The following is a 14093-nucleotide window of genomic DNA, read 5'->3' as shown; positions in this document are numbered from 1 at the left end:
AGTAAATATCCCGTGTCCAATTTGAATGAAATCCTTTGTTTCCCTCTCAGGCAGTCGCTTCCCTATTTAATTTCTTGCATGAGCACTGTCAAGCTGAAGATCTTGTAGTATCTCTGTGGTGACATTTGGTGGCAGGGTGGAGATGGTGCTGTGTGGGGCAGGAAGGTGCTACGTTCTGTTTGCCTGAATGGGAGCCTTTTGTGTCACTGATGAATGGCACCACTTCAGGTAGCTCTGACTTAGGTGACAGTTTGTGAGTCCCAGCAGTGCAGGTGACAGCAGAGCAAGAGGGGTAGGTGAAGTTGTGTACATCCACATCACCTACAGGCTCTGACATCTGCTCTGGTGAATTTGGAGCTTTTGTTCTGTGCCTAGGAGAGAAAATGTTTTCTAAAGGCCTAAGATGTTTTTGATGTCCTCTGTGAGGGAAGAGAAGAAACAAAACTACTTTGCATTTTGGGCACAGCAGTTAGAGAGCACTGAGTGGCACTAAAATAGCAAAGGAAGACTAGCTGGTTAAAATGTTCTCTTTGTATCTTGGATTGTTAAAATTAACAAAAATGCGATAAAAGCTTTGACTCTTAGTTTTCAGGTATATGCTGTGGGAGTGCTTTAGTATTTATCCAAAGTAAAAAGTGCATTCTAACAACCCCCATGCCCCTGTTAGAATTCCTACTTATTAGGACTGGTTTCATAATATGCTGTAAATAGTTTTCAAAGCATTTTAAGGCTTTTTAACCTTAGAGGGAGGACTCTCATCTGTAGTCTCTGGTAACTTTACTCCTCCTATAGATAGTTTAATTATTGTAAAATGAAAAAATTGTGAAATAGTGATTTTTGATTTTTTTTTTACTTCACTGATAGTCTCCCTTTTTTCAAGTAAATTCATTTGATCTTAAGTATGAACCTTCAAAGGGTAGGCTTAAATCTTTTTCTATTCTTTAAATTGTCTGAGGAAGACATGTTTCATTTTCAGCCTAGTGCCTTCTATTCAATGGCAGGGAAGGCTGAGACTTGCAGGCAGTAATTGTGTGAAGTCCAGAGGGTCTGGCCTTGGGAGGGTCAGTTCTAATCTGACAGGTTAAAAGAAGCAAAGCATCCTTCCCAAACTGTTCTCCTGCCCGCTCTTGGCTCTGAAGCTCAGCTATGATCGTGGCTGGAAAATGGAATAGACAGTGCTGCTGAAAGACCAGCTGTTGTTTGTGACCTGCCAAAGTGACTGTGGTGTGGCCGTGGCTGGGCTTGTGTCGTGGGGCTGTGCTGGCAGCGGGGCAGCGGGGTGTGTGCAGTGCTCCATGGCTCTGGTGGCTGTCGTTGCAGTCGGTGCTGGATGAGATGATGGTGGAGCAAACCGACCTGGTCCGCCTGCGGATGGTGCGCATGTCCAACGTGCCCGACACGCTGTACATGGTGAACAACGCGGTGCCGCAGTGCTGCCACCTCATCAGCCACCAGCAGGTCAGCACCAACCAGAGCAGCCCTCCCTCGGTTATAGCCAACGAGATCCCAGGTAAGCTGCTGGTGGCTTCCCGTGCCGAGTGAGCTCCTGCAGTGAGTGCCAGTTACTGAACTGCATCGTTTCCTCGGGAGGAGTTCTGCACCAGGAATAGTCCTTTTGCTTCGGTCTGTCCTAAAGATACTCAATGGGTTTGGATGGCAGAGTAACTAGCTAGAGAACAAAACTCTTGGGCTGGTTAAACACAGTAGAGCACTCGCTGGAGCCTGGCTCTCTATTCTCAGAATTTTCTACAGGGTTCTCAGTTTTATGCAAACCAGTTGTCCAATATAGGTAAGATCTGAAAAATTTCTTTCAAAAATCAAATGCCAGAGAACATATCCTGTAAGGAAATCAGCTGAACAAAGTATGCCAGAAAAGTACTGGAAATGGGCACTCAAAACACATTTACTTCAATTTACCAAATCCACTTCAGCTTTGAAGCCAAAACAACCTAGTTCCTTGTGACGAATGTGTCAGAGTACATTTTTAAAGGCTGAAGTAAATATGGCCTCTCTTGACTTCAGGATAATTAGTGTGACATTCCCCACAGGCAAGCCAGGAAAATATATACTAAATATATTTTGTCATTTATGCATATGATCTTTTGGTGTCAGACTGGAAAAATGTATCTAGTGGGGTTCCTAAAGCATCTAGCTCTTGCTGCCTTTCCCTTTCCCATTGATACACAGTGTGCATAGAGAAAACACTGGCAAAACTTGCAACTGATGACAACTTGGAAGGGTCAGTGGATGTTTTAGTGGGCAGGATTAGGTAGCTAAATAACCAAGATTAAATTTTAATTCAGTGAAGGAACTGGAAAATGCTGCGCCTATGGCATTCCACATTTTATAAGCTCTTTATATATTAATTATGTCTGTCCTTAGTCAACTATGTTGAAAGGAAGTAGATAAACTATTCTTACAGATGATAGAGCCAGGACAAAAGTAATGGATTGAAATTGCTGCAAGAGAATTTAATTTGAAGTGTTAGGAAGATTTGAAACACTGTTTAGTTATAAGATTTCTAGGAAAACTTGTAGAATGGTTTTGATCTGTTTGCTTCCAATCTGGAAAGAAACTTGTTAAAGCTGAAAAGGAGCTTCTGAAAACTTCTGTTTGAAAAATTTGATAAAAGTGCCAATTTTTTAGAAATTTTGAGCTCTCAGCAAACCTGTGGCATCTCAGCAGTGCATTACAGTACTTGGACTTCCCTCCCCAGAAAAGTGTAAATATACTTAGCATGAATTGAATATAAAGTAGAAAGGCAACAGGTTCTCAGAGGTCTTCAGTGTTTTTTCAAAGTTCTCATGTTCTCAGAAAGACTGGCTCTGTTGGCAGGCATGAAACAACTCAACCAATCTGAAACCGCCCTGCACCTTTGGTTCTGTACAATTGAATAGGTAGCAACTACTGCCAGTCCTTTGATTTGGACACAGATACGAGCTCTGAGCCTGGCCAGTAGCTGGAGCACAGGAATTGTGTCCTGGCAACTGTCTGCTTTGCTAAGTATGTAATCAAGCAAAAGGATTGATTGGTTTGCCAATGCCTTTTTGCTAGAATGGACAGATGGGGCCCAGTTAATGTGAGGAGATTAAAGCCTGTCCCAAACTCTTAAGCTGTACAGGAATCCATCCTGAAGCATAGATGGAGCACAGGGAGTGCTGGGGGAGAGCTGGGCAGCATCGAGCTCAGAACTGCGGGTGCTGCACAGCCCGGCTGTCCCTGCCTTCTCCTAGGACCCACTGCCTGAGGACTGGATTTGCACAAACCTGCTGCAGTTCTAGTGCTCTTGCTGCAGCACTATTGTAAATTGAGTTCAGCTGAAGCCTGCTCTAAATTGAGGCCAGGTTCTGCAAGTGCTTGAGTTTCTTTACGCATTTTCCAGTTTCAGTCTGAATTAGAAATCTTGCAGCCGAGAGAATTGTATTTTTTCATATACATAATCTTTCTTCCATGTGTTTCACATGAATAATAGTACAAAACCCCAAAACCCAGTGTCTGAGAAGACAGTATTTTTTAATGAAGACCTTATATCATTTTTATGCCTACTAATTTGGAGAACTGCCTCAGACTTCTCTTAGATCCTCTTCTTTAAGCATTAGCAAAATGTTGGCTGTAGCTAAACATCTGGTTGCTAAACCAGGATTTTTCAGAAGAATTTAAGTGTGTGGAGAGTAGCGTAGAAGACTTACTCACAAGCCTTGAAGACTGGTTAGAATGGGTTCCTTCCTTCCCCTCTCAGTACAGAAACTCCATTGAGGGGGGAGTATTTTGCATTGCATATGCTTCTCCTTCATGTACCAGTGTAAACTTTGTGAAATTGGGACCAGTTGTAATTGTGTGGTGTTGGGTTTTCTCCTTCTCTGTAATGCAAATGTCTTTTCACACTGTTCTTGCTGTATGATCTGTTTAATTTTTATGAGCTTACATTATGGACATCTGGTCATGGTAATACATAACACTTGTAAAGCTGGTAAAGGATCAGATGCCAGGACTTACACACTCAGAGATCTGGATTGGCCTTCTCTATTTATATGCACATTTTCCTTAAGACAGAACACCAGAGAGAAATATCATTCATCATCAAACAGCAGTAAGAAATGACATGAGAAAGTTTTGCAACAGGATAAATACCCAAAATTATACATGACTTTCTTTTGGAACGGTTTTAAAAAATTATTGCAATATGACTGCATAAAACAACATCATTTTAACAGGTTTTTGTTGGCTTACAGTTCACGTAACTTTGTAAAATGCTCTTTCTCTAGTTACATACTGGTGTTATGGTCTTGTGATTATAGAACTGTGTTAGAAGTATGAATTGTATGCCAAAAAAATCAATGAATTCTTGGCCTGTGCAATTCATGAGGGAACATTCAGTTATTATTTAAGATATCCTGCCCCCACCTCAAATCATGGAATTCCTGCATCATAAGGGGTTTACAAAGAAGGCTCTATTTGTGACTTATTCTAGCAGAAGCTGGAGAAGTGGTGTATGTTTTTATCATTTGTATGAGGTGTGTTATCCCATGTGCCTTAGTGATGCTCCATGGAATATGTGTAAGTTGAACTGTTCTTGGCAGAATGCTTCTTAAAAAAAAAGCCAAGGCAGCCTGATGTTAGATTTTTCCCTCCGAATACATCTAACCATTGCAATTCAACTTAGTGTCTCCCAGTTGAACAAAAGGACTCTGTGTTACCCCCCTTCCCCTCTGTTACCCCTGCAGTTCCCAATCTCCTGGTTGTGAAGGAGATGATCAGGCGGCTGCAGGAGCTGCGCCACACGGAGCAGGTGCAGAGGGCCTACGCCCTCAACTGTGGGGAAGGCGCCACTGTCAGCTACGAGATCCAGATCCGCGTGCTGCGGGAATTTGGGCTGTCTGACGCTGCTGCTGAGCTCCTGCAGGTACGAGGAATGGCTGGGGAAGGCCACTGTGTGCTCTGCAATGGGAGTACTTGCTGCATGTGCATGCAGGTGCACAAGTGCTTTGAAATGCCTGCGTGACTGTCCAGGTGCAAACGCCAGTTGCATTTGATGTGTGTGATTTTATAAAGCTGTAAGTGCAATGTATAAATAGTTTTCTCAAGAGTCATTGCCATTCAGGAGGCTCTTACTGACACAAATTTTGGGGACAAAATAAAACTGCTAAAGAGAGAGTTGATGAGAACAGTAGAAACCATAACTGGAAACCTAGATGATTATTTATTCTTAAAACAGAGAGGAGAAAAAGGCGTAATTTTGCTGTAGGTCTGCACAGTACGTGTCAGGTCTGGGAAACTGAAACTCCCTCTTCTGTTTATACACTGGTGCTAAAGCAAATGCATTTGTTGGTCAACTTACAGTGAATCTCATACTTCTTGTATTATTTAAAAAAAACCCAGTCTATTTTGCATGGTCGCTGTTGTCACCTTGAGTGTTGGTGAGCTTGTATGTAGCACAGCCAGGCAGTTACAGTATTAGCATGTTTCTGAGAGTGTTAGTTCAGGAGATTTTTCTAAATGGCTTCCTACTTTGACTTGTTACATGCTGGTTTTTTTACCTTTGCAGAATCCTCACAAATTCTTTCCTGATGAGCGATTTGGGGATGAAAGCCCCCTGCTGTCGGTGAGACAGTCTGGACGATGTCGCGTCAACAGCACTCCCACTGCAGAAACCATGTTTACAGAACTGGACTCTTTCGTGGCCTTCCATCCACCATTGCCGCCTCCTCCACCCCCATACCACCCACCAGCAACTCCTCTCCATAACCAGTTCAAAGTGGGCTGGAAGCAAAGGGTGCCAAGCCAACACCCCTCGCGCTCCTTTTCGTACCCGTGTAACCACTCGCTGTTCCACTCGCGCGCCGCCCCCAAGGCCGCGCCGCCCGTGTACCTGCCCGGCGCCAAGGCGGCGCCGCCCGACTGCACCAACACCGCGGCTCTGGGCCGCCAGACCGTGGCGGCGGCGGCGGCCGTGATGGCAGCTGAGAAACAAGCAGTAAGTGTTGTGATTTCTCCTCTTTGGCCTCTTTCTGGCTGCTCAAAGTACCTCATCCAAGGAGCTGGAGGGAATTCTTATGGTGAAGTGACTTGGCTTTGTTAAATAAAGAGAGCATCTTTGTTGGTTAGGAGGTTTTTCTACAGAACTGTGTGTCAGCATTCTAGATCCCGAAGGCATGTCCTAATCCCTGGGAAGATGAACATTCCAGAGCAGGAGCGTTATTGGAGGGGCAAATGGCACTCAGGAATCTTCTGAAATCATAGCATCACAGAATATCCTGAGTTGGAAGGGACCCACAGGGTCTGTTCCAGTGGCCTCTTCTGGTGAAGAACTCCTTTCTCATATCCAATCTAAACCCCCCCTGACACGACTCCAGGCCATTCACTCAGTCCTGTCACTGGTCACAAGAGAGCAGAGATCAGTGTCTGCCCTCCTCTTCCCCTCTCAGGAAGCTGGAACTGCAGTGGGGTCTCCCCTCAGTCTCCTCCAGGCTGAACAGACCAAGTGACCTCAGCCACCCCTTGTGTGGCAAGTGTAGCTTGCTCTACACTAAAACAAAGCATAAGCCAGCTTCAGTAGTGGACTGCACACTGTAATTCACAAGTAGAAGTAGTGGGGATATTTTGGCTATTCAAGGTCAGTAGTCTGAAGTAAACAGGTTGCCTTTATACATGTGTGAAGAGTATGAAAGCTTTACAGCTGAGAAGTATCTGAAAAGGAATTGGCAAGCAGAAATTGGTAATTACTGATACAAAGGGGTTTGTTACAGCATTTAGAGGCAGTCATTATAGTTACTGAACTACAATATGATGTAATAAAAACAATGAACTGTAAGATATCAAGTAAAGACACAGCTTTGTGAAATACAGGAAGTGCTGAATGAAGAATCCGGTGATTCATTTCTGCAGTGAAAAAACTGTCAGTGCATAATTGTGGCACATTAGATGCAGATTTGATCCTTGAGTTCTGATTGGAAAAATAAAATCCATTTTCTTCCCATTAGCAATTGTCTTAAATATATTGCACTTCTTTTTCTATTTTAGAATAAAATACGTAACTTCATATTAGTAATGTGTGTCATTGTTTGGTCAGAGGTGGGATTCATAGCATGTCACTGTCCTTTGATCAATACTGACTTCCCTAAGGAAACTATATAGTAACCTTTTTCATATCAGAAATATTTTAGCTAGAACATGTCCTTAAGTAATGCAAGGGGGAGCATAGGCTTAATACAGGTGATAATTTTGTTCTGTATTTTCTGCAATTTGTGAGTTACTATTAATCAATGATCACTAAAGTTGCTTTCATGAGAAATGATAAATGTAAGTAGAAATATCACTCTTTTCTCTGGAAGGCTGTAATATGAGCAATTCTGCGCTGAGACAAGCCTGGGGTAGGTGAGAAGAATGCCACACAACAGCTTCCACGTGCTCTGTGGATCTGGTGAGCCTGTAGCTGATGCTCCCCCACGCCCTGAGGCTGTGCTGCACACAGTGTCTGCAGTTTATTGCTTTAAAATGGGGACTGCAAGCAGAAGGGTTGTGTCTGTCATGGTGACACCTGTGTGTCGTGGCTTCCCTGCACTGGAACTGTGTGCTTTGTTAGGCTCTTCTGTTAGGCTCTGCACCAAGTACCTTGTTTGGTTTGATAACTGATCTGTAAGTAGCTTAAAGCAGGCCTGCCTTTAAGAAGTTCAGCAGTACAGTATCCTTCACTGCATGTTGAAGGCAAGATGCATTTAAGAGGAGCTGTAATTGTGACACAATAGCTTCATGAAGGAAAGAAGCAGGAAGGTGAAGGTTGGCGGATAGATGTGTTCTTTAAACAGTGCAGGAAACTTGCAGGCTGAAGTTGGCAAGACTAAAGTAGATTAGGAAAATGCCAATTTGAATGCCAAAACCCATCCTAAATACAGTTTATGTTTAGCTCTTTTCTTTGTTTCCATGGACCAATTTCTTTTCTTTTGCAGTGTACTCAGCCCTTGCTGAATGAGCTGATGCCAGACATCGCGATGGGTGTGTCAGCAATGTCTTTGAAAGACAGAAGATTGCCAGAGCTCACGGTGGACACAGAGCTGAGCCAGGCGGTCACAGAGGTAGGGCCCGGCCCACCCCAGCACATTTCATGTATTCAGAACAGACACATGCCTGCTTCTCGGAAAAAACATGCAATAGAGCAAAAAATAGATGCTCGAGAAAATCCCCAGGAATACCCTGACTTCTATGACTTCTCCAATGCTGCATGCAGACCCTCTACTCCAGCACCCAACAGGCACAGTCCTTTGCCTTCACAAGGCATTTACTTTGGCCCAGATTTGTACAGCCACAATAAGGCATCACCAAGTGGCTTAAAGTCAGCCTATCTACCTTCCCAGATATCTCCTAAAAAGCAAGAGGATTCTAGGAGGGAATACCTGCTCTCCCAAGATGGGCATCAACACAGGCAAAAGAATGAGCCAATACACCTCGATGTCTTAGAGCAACCTCCCCAGCGACTGGACTTGGCACTGGCTACCCAGGAAAATGCTGGGAACGGCCCTGTCCACGTCAGGGGGAGAACAAAAATGGAAACGGATTTAACCTATGGGCTAACCTCCACCAGACCTTCACTCCCTGCATACAGCTCTGACGTGCCAGAGGAGAGAGCCAGCAGGAGACTGGCTGATGATGAGCCATTGGAACACGGAGCACAGAGAAATGCAGATTTGGAAAGGGAAGATGGAGTAAGCAGAGGAAGGAGGTCTCCAAACAAACCAGACTTCCTGTACAAAAAATCTGCCCTATGAAAGCAACCTCCAGTATTTCTCTGTGCCTAAGAGTTGTAAACATCCCATTCCTTGCAACTTTTGGCCTGACTTATGTCAGAGAAATTCTTTCATGCCAGCAGAAAAATTCAGCTTTGCTCAATTCTTTTGTACATACATTGCTTTATTAGAGACGGCATGTTATCAGTTTGGTTTTAAAGCTGCTTCTGGGTTTATTTTGTCGCAGTTTTTTTGGAGCAGATTTAATTAAGCCTTTTAAACAAACAGAAACTGGTACCTTTTTTCTACAACCTGGTAGCCTTTTGCACCTGTACATCTATTTTAGTGTATTAGTTTTGTACTAATATGTTAAACCTTAATGTCACATTTAAAGGACTGTATTTTCATACTTTTGCATTTACCCTTTCACATGCCGATTCCCTATGTGCATTGGGTTGCACATTATGAAATGTATTTTCTTATGAGATAATAACAATGTGTTTATTTTTTAATTATAGGAATTCCAAAGAACAGCACATCAAAAAAACTACATTTTTAGTTGGATTTTTTTTTTTGTTTGTTTAGATTGAAATCTTCCTGATTTGTATGACTAGGGCAAGAATCCAATGTAATATTTGGTTTGAAAAGTTCTGGCAGCTGGTCTTATCCTTATATACATAGCAAACCCACTTCAAAAATTATATTTGGGGTTTTAAGAATCCAGAGGGATATTTAGTAATCCAAATTCCCATGAAATTCACTGGAATATGACAGATTGAGTCTGTTTACTTCTGTTTCAGCTGTGACCATGGAGGACTCCATGACCACCTGGAAGCAGTAAGCACTTACTAGACAGACTAGAATTGCTGATTTGCCCATTTAGAAATATATCTAGAAATACTGTAAGAATTACAGTAATTACTCATTCTTCCAGCTGCTCATCCGTGGGCGAGCAAAGACCAGATGAGCGGATTCCTGCGAACTGGAGTGTCAGGAAGATGAGGCACAGACCCCTCGCTGTCGCCTGAACACTGGGAGGGTTCCCCTCCCTGGGGTGCTGGGGGACAGCCCATGGCCTTGCTTTCTCCTGCCTGTGCTCACTAAAGGGCTTCACTCAGTGTCATCCCTCAGTGCTGCTCACCTGGCCCTGCAGGTGCAGCTGTTCTGTGAGCAGAACCCAAGGGAAGTCACTGCTTCAGCACCACCACACGTGGGAAGCTTTGGCACTCTCAAATTGCACCTGCATTGCCTGATTTGCTTTTTGAAAGCACAGAATGAGATTCCCCTGGCAACAGGATGTGAGGAGGGAAGGATGCTGGTCTGGGCTGGCTCCTGCCACTGGGGCAGGGTTCAGCAGAGCACCAGGGGAAGTGTTACAGTTATGAAGTACATCCTTAATACTGTACAGTTTTAACAACAAATTCATTGCTTTCAGGATTGGGATCTGATGCAGCTGCAGAGTAGTGATTGCTGGTAAAGTCCTGTTTGGGGGAGGTAAAATGCAGTTTCTATAACGAGTTTCCCTGTAGCAGAAAGCTGTAGCCCCAGGTGTGACCTAAGGACTGCTTTAAGGTTAGGTTGAATTGTTTCCTGCAGCTCAAAGTGCTTAATACTGTTTAACAGAAATCTTGCTGCAACTTTACTTTTGGTTTTAGTTGATGGCAGATTCTTATCTAAAGTGTTTCATTAAAGTATGAAGGGCCTGGTAACAACACAGTGTTACTGAAATATATTGAATACTGCACTTCCAAGCTACCAAATAGCTTCTAGATAAATGAAGATATGGGTCTCTGAACCAGTAAACCCTGTGTCTCCTGCAGACACCTCTACAGACCTGCTTCTGTAGTGGTTCTGCAGGTGCTCCTTTTGAGATGCAGCCATGGAAAGCATGATGTAGGACTGGATCAGAAACTTGCCTAAACTCTGCAGGTGATGTGTCTTGTAGATGAGAGGAGATTTTTTTTTTCCTCTGTCAGCTTTTTTTGGTTTTTACCCACAGTCAAGGCACTGGGTGGTCCTGGCTTCATCACCTATCTGTGGGATTTCCTTGGGACTGTGGTGTAGAACATTGTTAAATGCAAGAAGTGGTCAGTGGGGGGATGGTGCAGCTGCAGGTGAGGGGGCTGAGGCTCGTTGGGTTTCCTGTGAAGCTCTGAGCACAGTGCTGTCTGACTGCACACGAGGGTCTCATCCTCATCAGCATGAGACCGGCTCACAAAAGAACCCTGAAACTCCCTGGACTTGCATCATGTGTGTTGGCAGCTTAACTACTAAAAAATTACAGCTGTCCTCAGAAAACTTACTATTCTCAATATTTTTGCCTAAAACTGATAGATCTACTTCAGGAAAACTATTTCGATTATCATAGTTTGATGTGGCACTGTGTACTTGGGCAGAGGTGGGACTGAGATCTACAGATAAAACTTTAAAGCTTGAAATTTAGGGGGGTGTGGCTGATGAAGATGAGAAGTTTTGAGGTCATGGTTTGAGGGAAATCATGAAATGCTTTGGCTTTGGAATAAGCTGGTGAGAAATGCCTCTGGGGAGGACATGTCTGCGTTTTAGAATACAAAATTGTTTCTGAAGTCTCAGGAACTGAGCAGTATTAAAAAAAGAGTGAATAAAGTGCTTAAAAGTAGATGCAGGATGAGAGACAAGTCCTTTTGAGGCCATAAAGACAATCAGGCCATGTAGACAATCTGTGTTTTCACTTGCATATTTTGAATTGGGAAGAAGATGGCAGCTAATGGCAGCTGGTTTGAAGTGGAAAAGAAGGATTTCTTGAATTACTGGAACTTCATTTTTGTACTCCAGAGCAGGATTTCCTACTTGGGATGTGCAGAGGGGCGAGACCATTTTTCATAGCAGCATTATTCAGAAGCCAGTGTTCATCCTACATCTCACGCACACACCACGTGTACCTGTGCTACCTGCTACTCCTTGTTCTCTGTCTGCTGAAACTTTGGTGCAGAAGCTCCTTGTTTACATGAAGCACTTTCTGATTAGGCTGGAAATTGACACCTTTTCCTCCTATAAATTAGATGGAGATGACAGATGATTGACTATTTTGCTTGAGTATAGAGGTATAAACATTGAGTTTTTTGACTGAGGGAGACTCATGCTCCTTGTTCTGTTAAAGAGAGAGCTCAGACTTACATGTAGTGAGCAACATGCAAAAAGGTCTTATTCCCCTTTTCCCAAACCCAACTCCTCTTTTCCTTAATATATGGATGAATAACTTAATTCCTGAAACACATCCTTCCTTTGAAATGTTTTGTTGTTCCACAGAATTATTGTAGTTGTGTATTAGTAACTGCTGTGTTGATTGGCAGTTTCATGTTGTATTTTCCTGTTCTTCAGGATTTTCACTTACAAAAATTAAGGCTGTGGCCACCTGTACTTGTAGGCCTTGGTTTTTCATCCCAGAATGTCCCAAATGTACGTCTTTAGGGGTTTTTGGTTTGGGTTCGGTAAGGGGGAGGGCATAGGGGGGTTGGGTGTTTTGTGTGGGTTTTTGGTTTGGTTGTTTTGGTGGTTTTTCTGGGTTTCTTTTTTTTTTTTTTTAAAGAACACTAATGCTGTTTGAGGCACTGTTCTTCTAATAATTTTATGCTTCTGTGGTAGAGGTGGTGCTGAGCCCTGCTGGATGCAGGGATCAGCTTAGAGGGAAACTCGTAAAACCGCATTTGGGGTTTCCGTAATTACCTGTACTGCCAGAAGGCAGCCCTGCCCTTGGCAGTGTTAAGGATTTGTTTCTTGTCCTTGTGTTGTTACTGGTATAAAGTCAAGTGCCTTCAATGCTAAAGGCTCAGAAAACTTTCTTAAACTGACTTCATGTCCTATGCAAGTGTTTTTTCTACAACCTGCATAACCAGTACTTTGTAAAACTTGTTTACGCTTCAATTGTACATAGTGTTTTTTTTAAAAAAAATAGTATTTTTATTTAGGTACCTCCAAACTTGAATTCTAGTCTTGTGTGATGCATTGTAAAACAATACATTTCTCTTTTGAGTACCATTACAGTTGTAAAAAGGTTTTCACTGGTTCTATTTTTCTACTGTTGCTGAGAAGCATGTAACACTGACTTTATCCTACGTATAGTTGGCATTTCAAATAAATGGCTTGTATAGAACGTGGTCGTGTGGCTGCTTCCCCTGAGCTGCTGCTGCCCCCACCACCCTGCCCTGCTCCCTCCAGCCTGCAGTGGCCAGGGCTGGGGAGAGGAGCCCAGCAGCACAAACAGAAAAGCGCCCTCCAAGGGCAAAGGCTTTTGGGACAAAAAGCGCACAACAATGCTGTGAACACCAAAGACGTAACATAACCCAGTGTCACAGAGGGATTTGGAATCAAAAGTTAAAAATGAAAAGCATTGCAGTAAAGCAATGCTGTGAGTTCTGGCTAGAGCCTGACTGACTGAGGCCATGCCTTGTGAAAGGCACCAGGGCTGCTTAGCGCTGGGCCTTGGGGCGCAGCCCTGGGGGCAGGAAGCCTGTGTTCATTTCCTCATGTGTTCGGTACCCAGCACTCCCAGGCTGCAGTCTCACTGCCGGCTGCTCCAGGTCACTGTTCGTGACATCTGTCTCAGAAACAAGCGCCTCACTGCTCCAGAGCAATGAGTGAAGTCCAGAAGTGTCCTCTGGCCACTTGCATGGTCTCACTCACTGATGTACCAGAGCGAAATACTGCGAGTTACATCCTGACACAGGGCACAGCGGGGGGAGGAGAGGGAGAACTGTGCGGTCCCGCACTTTAATTCCTGACACCTTCACTCCCACACCCAGGAAGATGAGTTCCAGGACCTTCCTAAATTAGACCATTTGAACTTTTTTTTTTTTTACAGGATTTCCGTCACTTTGCAACAGTGCTTCTAAGCCTGCCAGCCTCAGCGGAGAGGCTACCTGGTGTCTCTTTGCTAAGGGGAGGCTTGGGGCGTTGGAGGGGGGCACTGTTGGAGCTGGGTCCCTTTGGGTGGACCCTGCCTCACTACGGGCTGAGGCCAGGAAGGGACAGTGCTTGTGGTCAGTTCTGAGCCTGTGCTCTGCAACCAGAGCCACGGGCATTCCACATTTAACTCACACCTTCCATCACGGCTGTATTTTCTCAAACACAGCAAGGCTGGCTCTGGGCCATAAAGCATTCCTGCCATCAGTGGGGCCTTTCACTGCTTTTTTATTTCCTGTGGAAGACAATTGCCTTTGGGTACCTTCTCCCCTGCTCCTTCAGTGAATTACAGCAACTGCAACACAGAGGAAACATGACCCTGTTCTGCTCTGAACTGCAGTTGCCAGCAGGCTGCAATCCCTTGTTTCACACCTGGGTTGGGTAGGAACAAAGCTCTAGGAATCCTGGGCTTTACTAGCCCCACTATACACC

The 14093-nt window shown here is 44.0% G+C and overlaps 1 protein-coding gene across 3 annotated transcripts in view; it reads left to right on the top strand.

Moving 5' to 3' along the window:
- Window positions 1–12852, top strand: part of BTBD7 (BTB domain containing 7) — a 50762-nt gene extending 37910 nt beyond the window's left edge. For 2 of the 3 annotated variants that reach the window (XM_063399254.1, XM_063399253.1), the window contains 4 exons: window positions 1321–1510; window positions 4725–4903; window positions 5546–5974; window positions 7947–12852. In XM_063399254.1, the coding sequence (XP_063255324.1) occupies window positions 1321–1510; window positions 4725–4903; window positions 5546–5974; window positions 7947–8762 (1614 nt within the window). In that variant the 3' untranslated portion in view covers window positions 8763–12852. The remainder of the gene's footprint in view (window positions 1–1320; window positions 1511–4724; window positions 4904–5545; window positions 5975–7946) is intronic. The other variant, XR_010080581.1, reaches the window with a different exon arrangement.
- Window positions 12853–14093: the final 1241 nt, after the last annotated feature.

This window comes from Prinia subflava, chromosome 5 (assembly GCF_021018805.1).
Source record: "Prinia subflava isolate CZ2003 ecotype Zambia chromosome 5, Cam_Psub_1.2, whole genome shotgun sequence".
Classification (NCBI taxonomy): Eukaryota; Metazoa; Chordata; class Aves; order Passeriformes; family Cisticolidae; genus Prinia; species Prinia subflava.
Note: the sequence above shows the minus strand (reverse complement) of the source record. Positions and strands in the feature narration are given on the sequence as shown.